The sequence below is a fragment of the Aythya ferina genome (assembly GCF_964211825.1).
Source record: "Aythya ferina genome assembly, chromosome: 7".
Lineage (NCBI taxonomy): Eukaryota > Metazoa > Chordata > Aves > Anseriformes > Anatidae > Aythya > Aythya ferina.
This window is the reverse complement of record NC_140302.1, coordinates 17,886,235-17,910,842: the sequence shown is the minus strand read 5'-3', so window position 1 is coordinate 17,910,842 and position 24,608 is coordinate 17,886,235. Positions and strand designations below refer to the sequence as shown.

The 24,608-nt window shown below is 50.0% G+C and overlaps 1 protein-coding gene and 1 long non-coding RNA gene across 11 annotated transcripts in view; one reads left to right on the top strand and one right to left on the bottom strand.

Moving 5' to 3' along the window:
* The window catches only part of LOC311439851, a 314,933-nt gene that overhangs the window by 159,448 nt on the left and 130,877 nt on the right, over window positions 1–24,608 (bottom strand). The gene's annotated exons all lie outside the window — the stretch shown is intronic.
* PAX2 (paired box 2) overlaps window positions 1–24,608 on the top strand; it is a 94,994-nt gene that overhangs the window by 42,259 nt on the left and 28,127 nt on the right. For 8 of the 9 annotated variants that reach the window (XM_084526052.1, XM_084526049.1, XM_084526054.1 and 5 more), the window contains 3 exons: window positions 1,326–1,411; window positions 3,428–3,547; window positions 24,394–24,569. In XM_084526052.1, the coding sequence (XP_084382178.1) occupies window positions 1,326–1,411; window positions 3,428–3,547; window positions 24,394–24,569 (382 nt within the window). The remainder of the gene's footprint in view (window positions 1–1,325; window positions 1,412–3,427; window positions 3,548–24,393; window positions 24,570–24,608) is intronic. The other variant, XM_084526053.1, reaches the window with a different exon arrangement.

Below are 24,608 nucleotides of genomic sequence, written 5' to 3'. Positions count from 1 at the left end.
CCATCCCCAGCCAGATCCTTGACGCTACCTGTGTCAGCTAAGTCCCAGGCATCCTCTGCCACTCCAGGAACTGCCCGGGTTTCACCATCTCTCTGAGTTTCCTAACAAGCTGAGCTGTTATGCTCTGAAATACCTTTATTTTCCTACAAGGCATCACTCTGCAGAGCTTTTTCAAAAATATCCTCTCAAAGTCTCTGCCTACCTTTCTCCATGCCATACTGCCCACCAGCTGTACAGTTGCTCTTTGAAGTGTTGCCAACACTTTCTTTAGAATGAATTTTTAAGAGAAGTGCTTGGGTGAGCAGGGAGAATACATTATTTGCTTTCACTTTTTGGAGAGATTTTTGGGGAGAGGTTAAAGCTAACACAATGCAGGGTTGACAGTTCCAGAAACTAAGCCTAAAGAGCATCTGCAGCCTTCATGCTAATTGGAGAGGCTTGATTTAAGCTGGGAAAGGAATTTGGTCTACACGGCCTTCACAGGTCATGGCTTATTTGCTGAGTCCCTTGGTGAGACAGTTGTTCTTGAGTCACAGCCACCCAGCATCTGCCAGCAGGCAGGGCCCCCTCAGCTGAGTATTAGGTGCTAGTGATTTTCTTTCACCACAGGCCTCAGCTGGATTTAAACCAGTGACCTAGAGGTGAAAGATTTCATGTAACAAGAAATGGAGCACCAACGATTGCAGTTCAGTTTGTGTTCATTCCGAGCTGCATTATGAGCTCTGTGGCATTCACCAAGACATCTTTTTGGGTTCCCAGGCTGCGTTCCTGCACTACCTGACAAACATCAGTGCTGTCTGGAGCTTCTTTTTCCTGTGACCTATATCCCATCACCACTCCCCACAGATGCCTTCTGCTCTCCTTTATAAAGGGCAAGGGCTTTGGGATAGCTTTCCATTTCAGTTCAAATCCCTCAGTTCTATGCCAGAAAGGTATTTTTGAAGTACACGACAAAATGAAATCTACACGGTTTGTTAATTCAGCAGTGGCTCTACTAACTGCAAAGGCTGCCTTATGACCACGCTGGCAGATCAGATCATAAATGATAATGCAGTTGCTAACTCATAGGAGAGGCTGGATCCCAGCTTGCTCGCTGAGCACTGTGGCTATGCGGGTTTGGGAAGAAGATGGCAGAGTACGGCAAGGACAATTCTTTGGGAATGAGACTGTTAAAGCAGGAGAGTCACAACTACAAAAAGACATAAGGGGCCACTCTGCTGCAGCCGGTTGTCAGGTGGGATCTTCAGGTCCTGACAGCTGGGATCGCGGGCACTGAGAAGTTGCATGAGGAGTTGAGTTCTGAACATGTTTTGCTCTTTTTCCAGGATTATCAGAACCAAAGTCCAGCAACCTTTTCACCCAACACCAGATGGGAGCGGGACAGGTGTGACTGCACCGGGACATACTATCGGTAAGGAGACCGGCACGAGGCGAGGGGTGGCGGCAGGACAAGTGGAGATGAGAATATGCTCAGGCTGATGAACAGATGCTAGGGAGAAGGGAGGTGGAGTGAAAGAAACCTCAACAGAAATCAGAGGTTCCTGTTCTCTGCTGCCCTAGCTGCATTGCAGAGAGTTTGCCCAAAGAAATTTGCCCAAAGCGATCCTGCCTCTACATCCATTTCACTTTCACGCTCTCTCCTTCGCCTCCCTAGAGAGAAGTATTTACCACTACCCTACCTAAGCACCAGCCTTCATTTTTTGTCTCTTTCTTTCTCTGACTCTCTTTCCTCCCCTCTCCCTGTTTCTCTGCTCTCCCTTTGCCGGAACTGGTCCATCTCTTACATAGCACAACACAGACCAGGGTACAATATTCCCGACACCTCACAACCGAGCCCTTCGTTGTTCTAGCTCTGCAGTCAGGTATCCCATGGGTGTATTTCACTGAGAAAATGCATTTTCTGCTAGGGGAAATGGGTTTATTGAGGTGAGCAGAAGATGGAGGCTGTAATAAAGCTACCAAATGCCTACTAGTCTGTTGTGTTTAAAGGTCCTGTGCTAGATGTGTGATGAGGTGTTTTTCACCGATGTCTCTGCGGGCTGCATGGTGCATATGTCTGCTGCTGCTAGCATCACGTTACCCAGTAACAAGTCAGAGCAGGAGGAAAAATGCAGTGCTCTGGGATATTATGGCTTGTCTGTGGCCTAAGACACTGCCTGAGATACTGTTGGTTACTGAGAATCAGCTGCTAAACGAAGATTTACTGGAAAGTGCTGTCCTATATGGGACAGAGCTGGCAGATAAACTCCTGTACATGAACTGTGTTCAGGAACACAATAGAATTAATGGCCCAGGATGGAAGAGCATTTCTGGATGCCCTTTTAATCTGGACTTGCTCACTGGCCTGGGAAGCACTGACCACACCAGATGGAGTTGGCAGATATTCTTCCTTCTTGGAGAAGTAGTGCAATGCCGAGGGAATGCACTGGCTGAGCCGGGATAGGGACTGCGAGTGCTGCTGCTGGAGTCTCTCATCACTCTGGGGGATACTGGGAAGTGTGGGTCTCCATCGGATAGCGTTGGCAGGTTCTCTCCATCCTGGAAAGCTTCTGTTGGACGTGCTGACTGCTTCAGTTCAGTGCTGAATGTGAGCTGAATGATGAGTAGTGGCCTATAAGGGACCTGGGGTATTCTCCTAATTACTGGGGCATGTTGGGACATAATGGGCTTGCCTACCGGATGCATAACTCTATTTGGTTTATACTCTAAAGCCCTAATTATCAGGAAGTCATCATTTCTAATCTGGGTGACTTGTTATTTCTGATACACTGAAAGTCAAGAGCAGTCCTGGGCACCCCTGAGTGGCAGGAGGAGTCTGCCAGTTTACATTGGGCGGCGCAAAAGAAAGACACAAGGCTTTTATTAATCTGGACTGGAGTACGTATCACCAACTCATGGCTTCTTCTAGTGGAGAGCTGGATTTATTGGCCCAACGCTGACAAGCTTCTAACCTATACTAAGAAAAGTTGATTTTTCATTGAGTGTTTTGTGTGGACACCTAAGAGGCTGGTCTGGCTAAGACAGAGTACGTGCACACAGCGTGGAGAAATGCTGGGAGGGATCCATCTGGCAGAACGTGGGTAGCCTGGGAAGTCACCAGGGGACGTGGCCTGTGCAGCACTGCGTGCAGTGACGTGGCAGGCACTGGATGGAACAGCGAGGCTTGGCTTCTGGCTGGAGTGCGCTGGCTTGTTATTACGGGCCCTGTCCTGGAAGGCTGTGGAGCTATGGTACAGGCTGGCGAAGCTGGGATGCAGCAATGCTGGCAGGGCAGTAGTAGCGTGAGTCCTGCAGTGTGAGGGACTGGGAGTTGGTTTAGCGCCCAGGCGTTCCTGTGAGACTGGTGGCATGTGTAGCTTTCAGCTGGGGGATCCCTGAGTGCTGGCTGCTCTCCTCATGGCCCTTTTTCCCTTTTCCTTTTGTCCAGTGCCCAGCACAGCATCCCCTCCCGTCTCCAGTGCCTCCAATGATCCAGTGGGCTCTTACTCCATTAACGGGATCCTGGGGATTCCTCGGTCGAATGGCGAGAAGAGGAAACGTGATGAAGGTAGGGGGAGGGCAGAAGCTCACCCTCCCTTTTATATTCTTTGTCCCCATGTACAGGCTCCAATTTCAGGCCAAGGTTTGCAGCTGCTCCAGGGGCTAGATCAGTTTTAGCAACAGAGACCAGTTCCCCGCCACTGCCCTGCTGGCTCGGACTGCTGTTCTTCCGAGGCCTTTTCATGACAGGCCATGTCTCCGGACATCTGCTCGGCAGGCAGAGAGCCGTCTCCATTGCTGGAGCTGATCCCAAGTTCATTCACTGCTGGAAACGGCTGGAACTGAGCTCTCCTGGAGCCAGCAGGTGCCCAGACTTTGAGCTGTGGGTAAACAAGGTTTCCCCGACTCCCTTGTTTTCAAACAAAATGCCATCTGAGAGAAGCACCAGCAATTTGGGAGTATTTCTCATTCCTCTTGCAAACAAGCTCCTGTCCTGGTGGTGAGCCATGAACTACAGCAGCTGTGGTGATCATAAGGGCCCAGTTTCCAATAGGTAGCAACCACCACAGCAGAACTGCCGTGCTCACAACCATTGGAGAGCAGAGAGGGAGCTCTTCTGAGTGCTGTGGCCCTAAGGCTGTTATCCAAGCCTTTCAGTAGGGCTCTAAGCAACTAGGATTAAGCTGTCTCCTTCTCTTCCCTACCTGCTGGGAAGGACTCAGAGCAAAGTGAATCCCGAAATGAGCCAGAAGCTGGAGCCTCGGGTCCAGATAGACAGTCAGGATGGGTGGGTGAGGTCTTGGTGCATTGATGGTGGCTTTGTAAAATTTTGTCTTGCTCTTCTAATTTGATTCAAAAACTGTGGACCGGGAGGTGAACTTTCTGAGTAGTGCCTGAGCAGTTTGTTCGGTTCAGCCCTGCCTTCAGGATGTTGTTTTCCACTGCTGCCCGTTGCGTGGGGGACCTCTCAGCAGTAATGGTGGCTCGCTGTGCTGCGCGTGCTGTAGCCCCCAGGCTGTGTGGGGGGACATAATAGCAGGGTCTCTGTGATGCATGGCAAGAGGAGAGAGTTCTCCTGAGAGAGATGCTGCACTCTGGGGTTATGCCAGTCATTTTCTCAGGGTTGGTGCTGGTGAGGTTCACGTTTCTAAGTTCTGGATCCAAATAAACAATAGTCCCAAGAAAAAGGCAGACATTGTGACCCCTTTTTCCCCCATACAAAGTAAAACCAGAGGCTGGAAGCAAAGACCCACTTCAGTTCCTATCAAAGCAAATGGGAAGATTTTTGCTGATGCCATTGGAAATTGGATCAGGCCCCAGAGGAAGATCCATTTCCCAGCTAGATGGCAGTAGGGCCCAGCTAAGAGAAAAGTGTAGCAATGGAAGGGCTCAGTCAATGCCTCAAAGTCAAAAAATGTCACAAGTAAGAGACTGCAAACATTGCAAACCTCTCCAGCATTTCTCTTCATTACATACAGAGGGAACGGTGACATTTCAAATCGAGTGACAAGTTTCTCTAATGGTTGTGCAAATCTCTTGGCAGTATTTGGGGTTTCTGTGAACCCCTGTCCTCATGCATTCCAGCTTGGTGATCACAAGCTCTCACCACGGTGTGTCCGTATTTCATTTTGAAATGAAGCAGTTCAATCCAGCTTTAGCAGCTATTCTTTCCAAACACCTGGAACAATCATCCTACTTAGATGCAGCCACACAATCATTGCCAGCCCCAGAACCTGAGCTTTTTGGAGCAGTACGGTTAAACACAGAAACAATCAAACAGACATCTAAGCCTGTGACACTTCACAATGATATATTGACAGTAAGAACAACTCTCTGTCTCTGTCCTTAATTCATCCTGGACTTGATTTATGAAGGGCAAGAAACACTGCAACTCCCTGCTGTTGGCCAGGAGCCCGCATAACCTACTAGAAAAATCAAAAAGGTATCAGACAGTCATGGGAGTGTTAAATCTCAGAGTTTTAGGTGCCAGTTACATGACACAACTGCAAATGCCTTGCAGAAGAGCCTTCGTCCTGCCACCCCAGGTATCTGCCTCATGGAGATGTCACACTCCTGCCCCAGAGAAACCTCAGCCAGCTACTGAACATCCCCGTCCAAGAGCTGATTACCTGTGCTCACACTGGCTTTAAGAAACATTGAAAGACATCAACCACTTTGCAGGGCTGGGCCCTAACGCTAGAAGGTCCAAGGGGAGGTGTTGCACAGCCAGTGACCTGCACTCCTTCCTGGGCATCCTCCCCCGTAGCTCTGAGGGCTGAGTGCTCCTAGCTGAGACAGGAGTTAAGAAAGCAAGTCCAGAAGAGCAGTGCAGGTATTTCCTTCATGCTCATGCTGGATGTATATTCCTTCTCGGTATTTCCCAGAGCTTCCAAGCTCTGTCTTGTTGCAGTTTCTTAACTGCAGGATTCATTCTCGCATTGAAAAGCTCTTCCTTATGGGCTCTCAATGCACATTTACTTTCCCAGCCTTCTGGAGGTGGCCCTTCCCTAAAGAAGGCAGAAGCAGCAGCACTGCGCTCTCTTTCTTTCTGCTCCATTGGGCCAGCTCTGCTGCAAGATGACGCTTTGTGAGGAATGCAGTTCAGCAGAAAGAGGGGAAGTACCAAGGTGCTCCTGAATCCCCAGCCCTGAACACCTTGTTAGCAACTTCTGCGATGGCTGGGGGAACAGGGTGGGAGAAAGACAGAGGAGCTTCAATCTGAGCATGCCCCCTCCCCCAGGTCCTCCTTGCTGCAGCTGGTGCCTACATTAGACAGTAGCGCAGATGATTAAGAAGAGGAGAGATAATTATGTGTCAAGATGATGTAGCAGAACTCCCGAGTTGGACAGAAGGAACCAGACGGATGCATGAGGTGGGCTCAGCGATGGACGCTGACAGCCAGGTGTGTCCCTCCCAGGGAGTTAGAGGGAAGAGGGGAAGTCCCAGTGTACCAAATGTGCTGGCTGCTACCAACCAGGTGGCCTGGGAAGACAATGGCATTGAGAGAGAGCTAGCAGGGACATAGATCTGAGTGTGTCCTGGTCCAAACAAAGAACTGCCCAATCACGTGTTTTTCCCCAAAACTCATTTGTCTTCCTCAGGTGAGTGCCTAGGAAGCATGGTCAGGACTTTCCCTGTTAAGAACCTGTATCCCTTTTGTTTCCTGACCTCAGTGCCAGATTAGACAAAGCAGAGAACTGGCCTCCTCTGATTTTTCAGATGATTTGGCTAAACAAGTTAACCACCACTTGTCCAGCTGTGTGCCATTCCTTGCAGGCTGCAGGCCCAGCCAGCATTTCTGTAATTCCCCTCTGACCTTCTCCGCCTTTCCCAAGACCACCAAGTTCTTTAGTCCCAAGCTGTGGCTGGAAACAGGAATCCCTGGCTCCTCACAACCCTGATACTGCACTACGTGGTGTGGCAGGCCAAGCTGAGCAGGGTCGTTGTCAGACTCGGGAGCAGCAATGAGAAGTCCAGGAGGATAAAGGGGGAAAACAATATGCAAATATTTCTGTTGTTCCATAACTCCCTGACCGATAGCTAAAAGGATAAGAACTGGGGTAGCAGTGGCACTAACAAAAAATCAGTAGCAGTCCAATACTGTAATATTGAGTACTATATAAAGAGAAAAAAAAGAGAGGACAGATATGTGGATAGATAGATAGCCAGTTAGATAATATGAGAACAATGTTTCCAGCTGTTCCCTGCATACTGTAGCATCTCCAGCTGGGTCAAACTTTAGGTATCTTTACAAAACCACTATGATTAAAGATAGCTCTTCCTCTTCAATAGCAGGCCACAAACATACTTCCTCCATAGACCCAAATTCTCATTTGGGATTTGTGTTCCAGGGAGGCTAGTGCTGTAACAATTCTCAGCATTATTAATCTTGGTCCCTGACAATATCTGTAGTATTTGACAGCATTACTGGCAATAATATCTGCAGTGCTGACAATGGCAGAGATAATATCCCCCAGTATTATCGGCATTAGCAGGGATCATATCTGCAGCCTGTTATTGGTGGGAGCAGACGTAATGTGTCCAGTATTATTAGTATCAGCAGTAATAAAACCCACAGGCTTGTTAGTATGATCAGTGCTAATATCGGCAGTAGGTTTGTGGGAGAGGAGGGGATGGAGTGATTGCTACTGTAAATGGCAATAATACTCAGGCTGTTTGCAGTAAAGGAATCCCCAGCGGAGATGGGGGAGCGAACCTTGGAAGGCAGAAGTTCCTCCTTTCCTCTCTTCACCTGTCACTTTGATGATCAGAGTGATTTACGCTGAAGTAAGTGAGGCAGGGCTGCGTCAGTGCAGGGGACAGTGGAGGGTCACCACCATTTCAGCAGGTCGAGTGGTGTTTTTCAAAGAGTATGGGTGTATCGATGCAGGCGATTCACCTGCTCCTCAGAACAGGGCTGCAGGCCATGGCACTGAGCTGCTCAGAGCAAGGAACTGCATACAGCACGAGGAGCACCTGCACTGTCGGTCCTGTAGCTGCAGAACAGGCAGTGTCACTGCGGTGCTATGCTTCACCTCGGTGCTGCACACATCATTTCCTGACTCTTATTATCTCGGCATCTCTGCTGAGAAGCATTACTTTTGTTACAGGTGGCTTTCTCTTCTCTCAGTCCAAATGATAGGACTCTGACTGCAGGGCACGGTTTTGACAGCAATCAGCATGGGGATTTTCCTACCTGGCCATGATGTCTATGTTCCTACTGGGAAGGCAGAAATGCCTCCTCTGGGTGGAGTGTGAGGCAGGGAGAGCTGCAGCAGTCCCAGTCCAGAAAGGTGTTTTTGGAAAATTTTTAACTGAATTGTTCCAGTGAAAAGTAGTGCTGAGAGGAGAGGTGTATAACGTGTTCACAGCGGTCCCAGTTTTTAAGCAATATACAGCAGCTGAGTGTGTCAATGCAAGCTTTATCCCATTTGTGTTGTTCAGAGCAGCAATGATTATATCGTTTAGGAGCAGTGGTTGTGACATTTCAGGTGCCTCCATGTCATTGTCAGTGCCACCGGTGTGTCTTTGCAGGCGGTGTGACTGTGGTTATCATGTTGTGGGCTCGTGACACTAATGATGAGATTAGGTGTATCACTGCTTGCTACGCTGCCCCACTACACTCGAGGCCATTAGGCTCTTCAAAGAGGTGGCTGGGAAGGCGGTACGTCTGTGTCACCGCACGCAGCAATGTTGTTTCAGTGAAGTAGCTGCTGGTTGCCGGCTGTATTGTACCGTCATTGCAATTCATGCAGTTGTTCCTGCAGCTGATGTAATTTGCTGACTGACAACAGACTGTCATCCGGTCATGATAGCGAAGTCAATAGGGCTGTGTCACCGCAGCGCTGCACTGAGCATCCTGTGCTCTCGTGAAGTACGATCCTGTTGTTCCGCAACACACAGGGGTTGTTTCGGGACACACAGCATGCTTACATTGTCCTCTGCAATATGATTACGTGTTACTCGTGGTGTAGTTGTACTAGTGCAGAGAGGTCTAGCTCTTAACTAGCCTGTATGGAAAGGCATTTGCTTTTGTAAGCTACTTCTACATGTTTACAAGCCGCTCCACCTGACTGTATCGTGACATCTGGTGTACATTCATCTCAGGGTGCAATAGGTGTACTTCTGCTCTGCCAATACTGCTGCTGAAGACAACAGAGTGTGTTTGGACCCCTGCAGGTGACACAACAGCATTACTGTGGTGCGGCTGCATTGTTTCAAGCTGTGATTTCCTGCCACCACAGCTGATGTGTTTGCATTATTCTATATGATTGCTTTATTGCAGGTCAGCAGTAGTCTTAATGACACTGCAGACACGTGCAGTTACATTGCCTCAGGTGCCAGCCCCATGTTCCAACCACTAAACACAGCTGCGGGGTGTGCACCCTGCAGCTTATGGCTGTGCACATGGGCTGAGAGCAGTTTCTGGAGTGTTTCCCACTCTGATACATCTCCCTCCCACCATCCCGGGGACTGTGCTGCTTCCCGCAGCACGGCTGAGTTCCCACTGGCCACCAGCTTGTGCTGACTGCACCTCTACAAACAGCAGTGCTCACGGGGAGCTTCCAGGTTCACTGCACCTACACACACAGGAGTAGGTAACACTCCCCTCCTTCCTAGATGAAGATGTAAATCGAAGAGGTAGTTTATTCTCAGCAGCCACACACCTGAGCATCTTTTGCTGGCGAGACCCCCGGGAGGACAGGAGGCACAGGCACCTGCCACTCACCCTGCGCCTTGCTAAACAAACTGTGGGAGGACGGTCAGCAAAGGGAGAGAATGGGTGGAAAAGGAGAGCTGGGGGAGACTGGATTAAAGAGCTGACAATGCATAAGCAGCCCAGCACTGCCAGAAATACAGGCTGCTGCACCACGGATCTGGAGGTCTGTCAATAACAGAGAGGGACAGCAGTCTGTCTGTCTGTCTGTCTGTGCGTGCGCACAGGCACCCTGGGAGCTTGGGGAGTGCATGGCTCAAGAGAGCTGCAGGTAAGGCAGAGTTAACAGCTTACATCACAGGCAGCAGTTTGGACAGACTGCTGTTTCTAAAGCTTACGCTGCTGCTCAGTTTGGCATGGTTTGGTACTATCTGAAGACTGGCTGGTCTGGCTTCAGCTGTATCTGCGTGCGTCTGCCTGTGTATTTGTGTATGTAGGAATGCACACCGACTTGGTTTTGTGTTCCTGTGGCAGGATTACTGGGTTAGGATCTCCTCTCATCTATGTCTGTGTACTGGGGTGAGTGGCAGGTTGGACCCGTATTTTTGTGCATGCCCACAGAGACCTGGAAAATGTGTACGTTAAGCTGTGTACAATACTGCCTCGTAGGAGGATGCATACTGTGGATCATACGGATGTCTGGGCACGTATGGCTCAGAACCAGTGCTATGTATTTCTGTGAACGCCAGGTACTTGTATCCACATTTTAACATACACGTGAGTGCTGTACATTTGTATATATATTCTGTGTGTATGTGTTGTTACAAACTTGGGGTGTCACTGTATCTCTGTGGTTGCTAGATATCCATATGGAGCCTGTTAGTGCTGTGCACCCCTGTACATAGTTGGTACAGATGTGCATTTGCATTGGGGTCACACATTTCTGTGTATGTTCTCTATACACATATCGTTTGTTCTTGCCTGTGTGAAGGTTGTTCATTTATGTAAATAGTTTGTATTTGTTAACATGATTTAAGTTTATATATGTGAATTTAAGGAAGTTTCACTGAGTTCCAGGTTTTCACTTAGGTAGCATATGTACATTTTTGTAAGTTATTTGTTTATTCAGAAATTACACCTAATTGACATGCACCTGCATTAGTACTTCTTTGTGTCCCAGATTGCATTCTTGTGTTTTTAAATGTTATTGGCTACGTTTTATGAGTCTTTACTTATGCACAGAGCTTCTCTTTAAGTTTATTTGTGTGACTGCCACGGATGTGTGCTTGTCTGACTGCTTATTTATGGGTACTTAGTTTGTGGTTGGATCTTCTCCTGTTTCTTTGACTCGTTCTGGGAGGGGTTGTTGCAGCCAATGTGTCAGCAGGAGTCAGCAACAACTCCTCCCAGCGTCTCTGCCTGCTGCTGTGCCCACCTGCGCAGAGGCTGCTCCCTGGCTGTGCTGGTCCTGTCTCTCTTGGGATCTTCTTGTTTGCTCCAGAGGAGCTGTACCCTGCGTCTGCCTGCCTTCAGGGGGGTGACTGTCACATCTTCTCATGGACATAAGGACTGCAGGAGTCGGGGGGAGCATGGGGCCTGGATCCATGAGGATCTCAGGTTAATGACAAAATAAAACGCAAAAGGGATAGGAATAGCTGGCAATGGGCAGGCAAATTTAGAGGGTTGTTGGTGACATGGCAATGGGACACAGAACAGGTACAACAGTGCATCAGGGTGCCATGGCAGTGGGAGATAGTGATGACACTGTTACGGGGTCAAGCGACGTGGCAATGAGACACAAGGGCAATACTGCTACGGAATCAAGGTGACATGGCACTGAGGCACAGCAGGAATCAAGGTGACATGCCAGTGACAGGCTGACCTGCCAGAACAGTGAGGGCTGCGAAAGCTCCACCAAGAATCGGTGTAATAAAGCAAAGGAGAACAGGAGGAGCAGGGTGGAGAAGCCCTGAGGAAACTCAGTGGACGTGTAGGGTGGCTGCAGAAGCCAGGTAGCCAGTGGTGCGGGACACGCTCTACCTGCACAAGATCAGTTGCATCCTGGTACCAAGGGCTGGGGCAGTCTGTTCGCAGTGGCTGTTGCACGGCAGTGATGGAGAGCAGGGATAAGGCAGTGATGACATCAGGTGATGGACGTATCCCGCGATGGCAGCCATGGACCATAGGGAGTGTGTGGGCAGGGGCACTATTCCCAGCTGCTGGAAAAACAAAGAACCTAACGGGCAGTAAAACAAAAACAAAGGAGACTTGGAAGCACCTGACAGCCCTAATTCATCACAGCCCAAGATTTTTTTTTCCCCCTCATGTTCCCATTATATTTGTTTGTAAAAGTGGAAATCAATTTTGAAGGTAATTTTCTGGAAAGAATGGAAGGGAGGTGGGAGGGCCGGATAAGGCAGAGATGGCAAGAGGAAAAAAAAATTTAGGCCAGGCACAGCCCAGGGGCAGCTCTTGGCAAGGTGAAAGAAAATTGCATATTCAATCTCCATCCATGAATCTCCCTTGCTGCTGCCCGCCTCCTGCTCGAAAACAATGAAGGCTTTCTCCCCTACGCTGCACAACGCCTGAGTATCAGCGCTCACTTTAACTTCAGGGTCATTAATTCACCTGATTATTGCAGGAGAGGAGAGGGTTGCAGAGGCATCCGTTCTAAAGAGCCCTCCCTTAGCTCATCCTTTGATTAGTTTGGGGTGGGGGGAGTTGAGATAATGCGTTGTCTTGGACTCCGTTTAAAATGGGAGGGATTGAAGAGGGGGTGGAAGAAGGTAGTGGTGGAACGGGAAAGATGTGGCCCGGGTTGTTGTGGAAGGGAGGGTCGGAAAGCGCTCCCCCTCGCATCCTCTGCCGTGGTGTTATTGCAAATTAAAAGTAGCATGTTCCACTCTGCAGCTATCTCTCGGGGAGGGGAGGGGCATGGGTATATGTCGGCATGGGGATGGGGGGGATCTTATCATTGCTTCTTCAGCAGCCCAGCGTAGTGTCACCCTGTGAGGTGACATTTGAATTTACAATTCCGCTGAGAAAAGCCATTAATTCACAAATTAACATTTCTCCCTCTCTCTCTCTAGCTCTCTCTCTCTTTCTCTCTCTCTCTCTCTATCTCACATGGATGTGCAAGCAATTGAAAAGACAAAGGAAATAGCCTTAAGGAAGAGACTTTACTGCTACTCTGTCTGTGCAGAGATTGCTACTACTGCTTCTAGATAGATAAACCAATTACCTGAGCTGCTCTGTTCATGGCAGCCTGCTATTACCTCCTTTTGTAGAGCTGACTCCATTGCCGGATTACACTGTGTGTATCTCATTAATGTAAAGCAGCACGATACCGGGCACTGTCCCTGACCCTTCTTGCCAGAGCCCATTGCTCTGCCTCGGAAGAGGGAACTGGGAGAGGAGTTGAGAGCAGAGGTGAAGGTAGGCGCGAGGTATTTCCTAACGCACAGGGATCGGGCCGCACAGAGAAGCCCCTGGAATAGCTGAGCCTAGGGGACTCAGCACTGCCCTGCCTCCAGCTGTACTCGTGCAAAAATGTGCATGGTAGACAGCTGTGGAGGTGTGACCAAGAAAGCTACAGGTACATAAGTGCAAGTGTAGCTGACTGCACCCAGGAGCTAAGTGACACAGGCACACGGCAGAGCTCAGAATAGGAAGGCAAAGTGAGCGCTGCGGTTTCTGAACAGAGAGGGCAGATTTCTCTGTAGCACAACCCCACTGAACTCTACTCTGTGACGCCTGGGGAGACGGTCTTGGCAGAGACAACCATTGGGAACTACTCCCCCACAGCCTGGTCCTTCTCTGACCCCATCCCGCTCTCTTTCTCACACGCTTGCTTCTGCTGTGAACACTTCAGCAGCATACATGTGCAGTGCGGGCACGGCTGCACGCTGATGCCCCCCCAGCATGCATGTGATGTTCCTCCCAGCGGCCCCAGGCATGCCAACGGGGTGTGCACAGGCCGGCGGCTCCCCAGACACCTGCAGGTGCTCCCTGCTGGCAGCCGCCCCTGCCCTTTGTCCGCCCGCTCACACAACGGGATGCGTCCTAGCAGCAAGGTTTCCTTCAAGGCTTGCTGGTCAGTCTTTGCCCTGAAGCACTCCACCTATATAAAGCTGGACAGAAATCTTCACAATAGGTTTTTCACCCCATAAGGGTTTGGTAGGCCCTGTTCACGCCACTCTGCTAACTTCTGTGAAAGGCAGAAAGTGGCAGGGGGCAGCTCTCCAGGTAAATGGACCAGAACTGCTCTTTGGGGAGCCTGGTACCCCTGTGCTCAGCACACGGAGCACGTGCCTTTCCTTGGCATTGCCGTAGCTCCTTAAATCTTCCTAAAAACTCAGCCTCTTAGCGAGAGCATCTGCCTCTCCGACACTCCCCGCGCCCCTCACGGCGCGCAGCACATGGCTGGGAGCAGCATCCCGCGGCGGGTGCTGGAAGACGGATCGCAATCAGCGGAGGCATCGGCAGCAGTGCCAGTAATTCAAACCATCCTGACCGTTCAGTGAACCCGAACCTGCTGACCTTGACAGCACGAGACAGCAGCGGCCTCAGGAATCCCAACCTTTGCAGAGGCGTCGGCGGAGGACGGCTCGTGCTCCCTCCCGGTCTCTCTCTCTTTTCTCTCCCCAGTCTTATCCCAGCAGCCAAGGGGGCCCAACTGGCAATCCCCAGTGCACCAATTAGCTCCTAATTTGGCTACCTCTGCGCTCCCAAGTCTACATTGCTGTAGTATTAAGCATCACTTGTTCATAGGCAGAAATCGTTCCTAGAGAGGGGTGTCTTCTTGGGCTAAGGAAAACACTGAGCACCTTGTTCTTGGTCAGGGCCAGAGAGAAACCCCCCCCCCCCTCCTCCTCCCCAAGCAGGGACTGCTGCTGTTTCAAAGGAAAGCTGGAGCTCTTTGCTTCCCTAAGTGATAGCATCAGATCCTCCAACCTTGTTTCACTGGATCCCAGGGGGAAGCAACAAGATCTCACCGCGTGATTAGCCCGTGAGAATCCTGGCTGGACAGAGGAGGGCAAGGACGTGACAAGTGCAGGGGAGAGAGGTAAAAAAAGGTGTGATTGATTTTGCCACAAAAACTTGAATTAAAGAAAAATGTGGTTTGTGAATGTGTTAGGAACCTTTCAGGGAATACTGGACGAGGAAATCCAGCTGCCTCTGTGGCTGCCAAGCCACGCCTGACATGAACAGCGTTTTGTGTCCTTGCACGTGGAGGCCAGCCCTGACTGCAGTAGATGGCCTGGCAGAAGCAGCTATGGATACCTCTCTCTCCAGACGTGGGAGACATTCTTCTGTCTCCAATCACAGCTCTTGAAGGCGATTTTCCCATGCATCAAGAGGTGCTAAATGCATTTCATGCCTATTTAAGGCTCTTTAAAATGTCAGGGTTTTGTCGAGGGGCCTAAAAATGATGCCTAGGTGCCTATTTCTCCTTTGTTTTTCCTTCATCCATCCAGTCATCCTAAAAGTTACATTCCACCAGGCTCAAGGTACAAAGTCCTCTTCCCACACAAGCCAACAACCACAGGGAGGTGCACAGGAGCTCAGTGCCTGACCTGAAGCTCGGTTGTAGATATCACAATTTCCATTTGGATGTAAGCTAGGATTTCTTTCTCTCACTGGCTCTGCCTCTGCTGCGAGCTCAGAGGTGTTATCCTGCTTTTAAGCTAGGGGCCTGCACTGGGACAGGCTTAGAAGGCATCTGACTAAACCTTATTGAGCTGGTTACTGCATATGAAACATCCATGAATTCTTGAGGGTCTTCAAGCCCTCTCCTACATGTGTTAGCAAAGTCTGTTATAAAGGACAGGCACGTTTCCCCAACCGGTTTCCCAAAGGAGCTGTTGTTTTTCACTTTGGCTTTTGGCGTCTGGTGCATATGAGGTAGGCCGTGGACATAAGAGTCGACTTTGCAAGCAGATCAGATACATCCTAGATTTGGGGATAACTTCACTAAACCCCAGTGAAATAAATATTAAATATACTGCTGGCTAAGCCTCAAAGATACTTATGGCTCTTCTCTGCACTGCCTCTGTTGTTTGTGAAACTGACTGACTGGGTGCTGCTGATGACTGGGTCCCCTCTTGTTTGCAGCCCACCTCTTCCAGTTTGGAACATATCTGACATACTTCTTCTATAGGGTCATACCAATATAGGATCTCTCATATATCACTAAGGGACTTTATATGAGCTCATGCAAAGAGATTCCAAATTACTAGGGATTTACAGTTATTACACGAATGAGCATTCAGAAAAAGAGTTTGCATGGTGCCAGTCCAAGCTGACTGCAGCATATTGCAGGCCTGTAGCTCTTTCACTGCACGGCATTTTAAAATTACCCATCCTATGTAATACATCGTTTATTAACCTGCTCATTCCATGTATCTCATTTGCTACTGAAATGCGGCTGATTCTGGGGTGGATCATGGCAGATGTTGAACAATACAGAGCATCAACATTGAAATTTTGCTGTGCCATGTCCAAATGAAACCACAGGAGAATTAAGATATGCTGTGGGTAATCACTCAGGCTGGATTTTGTTCAGGACAGCCAGGTTAATGTCTGCACTCTTGCAAAAAATGCCATGGGAATTTTAATGACTCTGAGTGATTGGAGCCTTTGTTTTATGGCACGTCAAAAATGGCAGCTCTAAAAACACTCTGCTTGAGCACTGGTTTAGTGCTGACTCAGAAGAGCTTCCAATAACATGATTCACTAGCATCTGGCTCAGGGGCAGGCACAGCCTTCTCTGACTTGTCAGGTTAAGGTAAAAGCGTGTGTGAGGGGAAAATAAGGTGGAGGGAAAGGAAAGGAAAGGAGAGTCTAGAACATGGGAAACAAAAGGAGATGAGGGGTTCAGATGCATATTGGTGGGGGACCAAGCCAGCAGAACCAAGCAGGCTGAAGAGGAATTTGGGTTTTCTAGACTGCGCCTTAGAGGCATCCACGGCCTGATTCTGATCTGCTGAGCCCTAGTGCTGGTGTCCTCTCAGGTGCCAGTGTGCTCTGCTGGATTCTCAGGGATTTCCAAGAAACTGGGTGATGAGGCTGGCCGGGAACAGCCCAGCCCCGTGCTCCCTCCCTTGTCTCTAGCAGTTCTGATAGCAGTGTTGATTTGCATGTCAGGCAAAGCACTGCTTGGGAAAAAAAAACCTCTGAGTGTGGCGGTGTCAGCGCTCGCTGTTGTTCGACAGTGTAAAATTAAATTAATAAAGCCCCCAACACAGGAAAACATAACAGGAAATTAATGGCCTTTACTGTCGCTCTGATGCAGTCATTTGCAACCCTGCTTTCCGCACCAAAGACTTCATAAATGCAAGCAGTTTCTCTAAACAAGCATAGTTAGGGCTGCATGCGATGTAATTTTTTTGCATTGCTTCTGTCCTTTGGAGCTAACAGAAGGCACCCATTTTTATGTGCTTACCAAAGGGGATCCTGCCAAGAAGCAGCTCCCCAACAAACAGGCTTAGGAAGGTGTGAGGAGGGAGCTGAGGCAGTCAGCGCGTGCCAGCGATGCTGCGAACCTCTCAGCCCTGGCAGAGGGAAGAGCAGAGCTCCCAGCACCCTGCCTCCCTGCTGCCGCAGCTCTCCCTGAGCCTCTGCACTACAGGCGACGTGGTGGACACCACAGCATCGTAAATCAGGATAACCCTTCTGATAACTTTCAGGATGTGTAAATCAGTATAACCACCGAGTGCAAGAGACTCAAAGATTTACACTAACTTGGGGATCCGGCCTGCTGTGTGACAGTGTTGCTTGCTACCCCGCCAACATAAACAAAGCAGATGTAGTGGCTCCTGGAGGCAGCTGCATTTCTGTCTGGCTACCAGTCAAGCCTAGCAGTGCTAGTGAGAGATATTGGTCCCACACTCTGTCCTTCATTACAATGGTATAAATCCCCAGTGACTCCTCAGAGGTGAGGGAATCGTTGCAGATTTACAACAGCCTGAGAGCAGAGTGTGTCCCCTCACCTCCAGCACACCCAAAGGTCACAAAGCTGTCGCGATGGCTTGCAGAGAAACCACCAGCTTTGGCTTCCTGGGCTAACACACTTCATCTGCACACCCACACACACTGTCATGTGTGTCGTACCCACATCTGAAGCAGCCTTTTGCTAACACCTGGAAGAGCCTTTACTGAAGTTCTCAGTGCAGCTGGGCGGGCCGACTGTACTAGCTCTGCGGAGACCTGGTTTTCCAGGGCCAAATTTGCAATCATACACTTAGCTGCTGTAGTAAATCCATACGATTTTCATACGCATACACACACTCACTTCCTTAAATGCACATTTGCATGCTCCCGTGATAATCCAAGACAGATCTGAGTACACACTTCATTACACATTTGCACACACAATTCATTTCATTTACATTCTCATTGAGCATTGCCATTTTGTTCGTGTAGGCCCTGCCTTAACGCCGCACTGCCCAGCTCTGCTCCTGACGCACCCCGTCACGCACAGCCCCCATGCTAGGAGCGCCCAGCTGCCAGGCCCTGGCACACACCTCGCTCCTCCCTCGCTCGGCACGCTCACTTCCGTGCACACGCAGCCTTCCTTGCTCACCTGAGCTACACCCTCATTTCAAAACATAAAACCCCTTTGTTTCTGAGCCTCTCTTCTCTGAGCCTGAGCATGCAAGTAACAAATGCGCACAGCTTATGTGTAGCTTACACACCTAAATTACACAGAGAGGCATGGAGCAGCACAGATCATCAATTTGCATACTCGGATTCAGGCTTGCGGATTCCTCTGAGGTAAATGGACACAGGAATCTGGACACATGCAGAGCTGACCCACTGCCCTGAGGTGACATTCCTCCAGCACGCCTCCCACCGTCCCTGTTTCTGCAGGATACTGGCCATAACCCAAACTCTTATCTTCTCTCACTGTCACAGTGTAGATCTCCAAAAATGTTCCTTTTCTCTACATTGCTGGATCCTGCCAGCCCCTTCCATGCTCTGTTGTCTCTGTCTGGCACTCACTTGGGATCTTTTCCACCTGAATTTGAGGTTCACCTTCCTCCCCACCAGTTCAGCTATGGGAAATGAAGCCATAAGTGACAATTCTTGCAGCACTACAAAGTGCTGAGATGCCAAACTGACCCGTATTGAGAAGGTGCCTTCTTTCATCTTGCCCAAAAGACTGCAGAAATTCTTCTGGAAGGAAATGCGGACTGAATTTTAGAGTCTTCTTATTATAAACCTTACCAAGCCGGGTATGAAAGTTACCCAGGTGAAACAACGAGCAGAGCGGGGCTGCCACTCCCTTGTCTCTACTGTGGGGAGCAGAGTACTGGTTTAATAGTCACTAAGGATGAAAACGGAGCTTCTAGATACTTCTCAGCAGCCAGACTGGGCCAGCTCGCATAGCCCAGTCACCAGGCCCAGACACTGAGCATGTGGAAACGTGTGAGCTGCTCCCCCAGACCAGGGCTTTGTCCCTGATCTCCCCTGGGGCAGGGCCCAGCTCAGCCGGGGGTGCCAGCAGGAGCCCGACACCAGGGTTTGGAGCCCGGGCGCGAGGTGGCGGGGCTCCTGCCGGCCCCGCGCGGGGCTGGCTGCCGTGAATGACAAGCGCTGGCTATTGATCGCGTTCTGAACTCGGCCCAGCCGATAGAAGGTAATTAATGACTCCATTTGCCTCAGTACCGAGGAGAACAATTGAGTTTGAAACTGCAACAACTGGCAGTGCTGTGAAGGGCCCCCGGGGGATGGCCAGGAAAGATGCCTGACAGGCCTGGGCTGCGCTGGGACACGAGCACATCAGAGGGGAAAAAAGCAAAGGGAAACGGGATAAAGGGACAGAGCAGTCTTAACACAAAGGATGGCTGGGGAGGGGGCAGTGCTGGTAGGGACGTGGTGGCCACCAAAGGGTTGCTCCATGCTAAGCACCGCAGAGGGGACGGTGACAAAGCCAGCCTGCAGGAGAGGACAGGGTCACCTCGCTGGAGCGGAGGGATGGCGTTTCGGCAGCCGACTCAGCGCTGCCACGTTAGACAGATGCATTTCCCTTGAAGGCGTGGGCAACCAGAGGGGTTCTGCTGCGTCACCTGGCCGGCAGCTCTCCTACCAGGGAAGCACCTGTACTGCATGGCTTTGTGCTCCTTGTCCATGCTGGTGGCTTTGTGGCTTCCAGGCCTGGGGACGTCTCTTTGTTTGGGAGCTACTTAATGGGCATAGTCCTCGTGTCAGATGTAGTTAAGGTTGTTCCTGTGTCCTCTGGCAGAGTGTTTCCTTGTTATCTGTCAGGATACCTCTGTGACACCTGTGGAGCATTTCTGTGTCTTGTGCCAGAGGTTTATGCTGAGTGTTGGCTCCGTACCTTCCCTCGGCAGCCCCTCGGGAGGAGAGATGTTTCCTGTCACACGTGCAAGGCCAGCGCTGATCACGCTGACAGCAACCGTGTGCTCTTGTGAGGAACACAGTGACCGGGGCCATGGTTCACCTCTCCGGCTGTTTGTTCGGATCCTCCTGATTTAACAGAGAGGTGCCCTGTGTCACACTACTGCTGAGGTTCCCGGGCCAGTGGGAAGGGAACTGGGAAAAGTGATGTGCAGTTCCCTGTTCCCAGGCTCATCCTGCAGCTTCACCACAACACCCCTCCTGAGAGCTTTCTTCTTTGCAAATCCTCATCCCGTAAGCTTTTACTCCTAGCAGTGTTCTTCGTCAGCTGAAGCTGCTGCTGACCACCACAGTGCCATTCCTCATGGCATTTACTAGTCTTTTCCAATACGTTTCCTCCCTCCACTTGTGCCACCAGCCTTTGCCAGAGCCCATCTCTCCCCCCAAGCCCTCCCTGTTCCATACTGCCACCTTTGCCCACACCCTGACAACCCTCAGCTCCCTCAGGTTGTGTATTACAGTATCTGAGGCTTCTTCTCTGAAGCTCCAGCTCACAGGGTCATGTGCTCAGACGGGAATAGCAGCTTTGATCTAAAAACAGAGATAAGTTTCTGCCCTGGCAGCTTCAGGTGAAAAATGAAAACACAACCTCTATAGGTTTTGACACCAGAAAACAAATACAGGGGATTTACAATCCTTTGGTTTTGAAGAAAATATAATGATCCGTGACTGTGAAAGTCTCAGTGTTAGCAACACAAGACCTATAAATCTGCCTTGCAGGATTATCTTGGTGAAACTTTCTCTGCTTTCTAACTAGAATCCTATATGCACAGCTGATATTATGGCTCTGTGATGTTTGGGATTTGGGTGCCATACCACTATTAAGACCAACAATTCTGCAAGCTGTTTAGACAAGGTCCTCCTCTAGGTAGCCTACAGTCCTCTGTCAGAAGTTTCTTCCCTTTTGTAGATTTTAAAGCTGGAGGGCACAGCTGGTCTGCCTGGGCCACAACAGAGCACCCCCCATCTCCAAAGCTCCTCTCTAAACTAAAGCATTGCCTTTCTCCTTACAACTTTTTCACTCTCCTTATCTACTCTCTTGCTTTGATCATTCTGCTTCCTTATCTAACCCCATGCCTTCCCTTTCTCCTCCCTTCATCCTTTTCCTTCATTTCCCACTGACTACACAGGCGCTTTCTTATCAGCTGGTCCTCGGTGTGCCAAATGCACATACGTGCACGCACACACACACACGCACACCGACACAAATAAATAAATAAATAAAAAGGTCAGTGAGCAGAGCAGCAATAACCCCTAAAACAGTACTATCAGAGGGACATGATTGATCAATTGAATTCCATAGCGGCTGAAAAATGTGGGATTAAGTAGTGTATTATACGCACAATGAGTTGAGGCATGATGTTCATTTCAAGTTCATTTCGCCAGCCCTCTGCCACCAGATCAGGCAATCAATAGGGGCAGCAGATATCATATATCACCTCTCTCCGTGCTAGGGAGAGAGCACCATAATCTCTCGCAAATTTAGAGTGACAGATTTGTCAAGATCTGAAGGGCCCCTGAATAAATGAAGGAAAAGAGACTCCTACAGCGACTTGGGGAAGCTGTGGTTTCAGCTTCTTCACACAAAGGCATGGCCCATGCACGCACGGGGACACGTGTGCACGGGGTTCAGCCACCAGGCAGGGGCTGCGAATACCAGCGCATGCGTGCACAAAGCCGGGCAAGCACAGGGCAACCCTCTCGGGGTAAAACCTGGTTTAGTGGCCATCAGTGCGACTTCTACTGCTTATGTGAACACTCGCCTGCTCACACCAAACCCCATGCATATTGTAGGGCTACCATCCTGGAAAACCAAACGAACCTAAAACAGCCACTGTAGACAAATGGCTGCTCAGGCATGTATGGCGATGCAGAATCCCAAGCGTACCAGAATCACGATCTTCTGCAAAAATACCCGCGTGCATTAACATAATGGTGTGCACAGCCATGCACACTGACACGTGGAAAAATCCTCAAAGGCAAACAGCTTCACAAGCTGCAGAGAGGTTGAGGCAAGCATTGATACAGAGACACCCATTTTTTTTTCTGATCCTGGCCCCAGGAGTTGTGTGCCAGCCTTCAGCAGAGAGCAGTGCCCACTGGAGTCAGGGGCCCGAGCCTGCAGATACCTCACCCAGCCGACAGCCGCCCCTGCAGTGACAGCCTGGGCTGAGTAACAGCCTGCTAACACTGCACTAACAGTGTGCAACCCAGCAAGCCAAGTCCTTGCTTTGTTTTCTCTTGGTCAACTATGTCATGAACTCCAGCTTTCGGGAAGTTAAGAATTTTCCCTTGTGCAAATAAGCCTGAAGAGAAGAGAAAATGCCAGGGATCAGAGCCAGTAAACAGCTCTGCTCTGCCTATGGGTGGAAAAGAAAGAGAAAGAGAGAAGGGGCTGCTCGAGGGAAGGCTGCTGGCTGGGACAAATCAATATGTAATATTTTCTATGGTCTTGTGAGTGGTACTGTACTACGTTACTGTATATAATGTACTATTGATTATATCATATCGTATAATCACCTATAAACGGATATATCTCATAGCCAGAAGGCAGCAGGCTCAGTTATTACTCAGGGCCACCAGTTGGGCATTAACTGTGCCAGGACAATACCCAGCTTGGCACCGGCCAGGAGCTAAAAGATGAAGCAGCAGAGTGGCATGGCTCTGGCCATTGCAACGAGAATGCCACTCCGAGCTGATGGGAGCATCGCCTGGCCATGAGCACACCCTCAGTCACTCGGAGGAGGGAAACGATCTGTACAGATCCCTCAACCACCTCCTTGTCAGACAGCAGGTTTTGGAAATTCACAGACTGGAAGCCACTGAGAGAGGCTGACGCATGAGGAACAATAGTGAAAACGCAGGGAGGTAATTGTGGTGTAAGAGGGAGAACCTGATCTTAGGTCAGAGAGGGTTATCAGACACGCAGCTTGTGTCTGATGGAACGGTGGGCAGAGATTCAGCATGGAGGGTATGCAGATATATCAGCATGGATGAGACAGAGGATTATAACCAGTCTCACCAAAGTTAGACTGAGGCGTGACAGCAGAAAGATACTCAGCACAGTTGGAGAAGATTATAATGAGCAGACTTGCCTGAGATGAGATGAGGGATTATGACAAAGGAAGATTCACTTCAGCTGGGACAGGAGATTCTAACAGACAGACTCACCTTGGATGTGACAGATGCTAATAGCAGGAGACTCTCTCACTTCAGATAAAAAGGGGTTATAACAGAGATAAATGCACCTCATTTGAGTTGGGGGATAAGAGGGAAAAAAAACAGATGGGTGATAAGATGGTTTATCACGGGGAAAGATTCTCTTTGGATGGGGCAGGACGTTTATAATGGACTCACCTCAGAGGGGATGAGTGGGCTCTAAGAGACACGGGATGGCACAGCAGAGACCGAGATACCTACAACGTGACGGGACACACTGCAGGGAGATTGGATTGTTTCAGAGGGCTGTTGCAGGGACTGAGATGCGCTTCTGATGATGCTTCTACCAGAAAAAGGCTTTTTTCCTGATAAGAACAAAGGATTACAAGGAACACTGACTCTCACAGAGCAGGCCTACGTTTGCAATACAGTAATTCATTTTGGGTAGGAAGGGGGGCAGTCACAGACAGAGATTCACCTCTTTTAGGAGGGAATTTTATAACTCAGATATGGGCTGTGTTAAATTATGAGCTAATATGTAGCAGAGTGGGACAGAGGTCGTAACAGAAACCAACGCATGTTGGATGGGACAGAGCGCTCCGAGAAAGAGGCTTGTCTCTGGTGAAACATGGAGTCAGAAGCAGGATCATTCACATTATCCAAGGGATGAAAGACTCATCTGGGCTATGAGAGGACATGATCAGATGAGAAGGAAATTACAGTGGAGACATAACTTCTACTGGGACTGGTGGCTACAACAGACTGACTCCCTTCCAGGCTGTAACAGAGGGCTTTCTCCATGGCAGGCTTCCCCAGCCCCGTGCAGTGCAAGCCCACCCTCAGCACCCCAGTTTTCCTGTGAGCTGCCTCCCTAGTAGCCTCCGAGCGATGCTAATCGCTGTGCTTTGCTCCCATTTTCTGCTCAGCGATGGAGATTTGGCGATTTTTAACACTGAAAATCAGTGGAACTGCCGCTCATCTCTGAGCTGCATGCCATTCTCCACAGCCTGGCTCGCAGCGGGAGCCCCCGGCAGGCCAGAGCGGAGGGAAGGGGCCTCCCCGCGGCCCTCGCCTGCCCCCAGCCCCGGGAGCAGAGGAGCCCTCTCCCTGTGCTCTGCTCTCGCCCCGAGGCAGGGTGGTGCTAACTCCCTGTTTTCTCTGTGTGTGCCCTGCAGATGTGTCCGAGGGCTCAGTTCCCAACGGAGACTCCCAGAGCAGCGTGGACAGTTTGCGGAAGCACCTTCGTGGCGACACTTTCACCCAGCAGCAGCTGGAAGCTTTAGATCGAGTTTTTGAGCGTCCTTCTTACCCTGACGTCTTTCAAACATCAGAGCACATCAAATCTGAGCAGGTGAGGGCCCGGCCTGGCCATGCGGACCCGCAGGCGCCC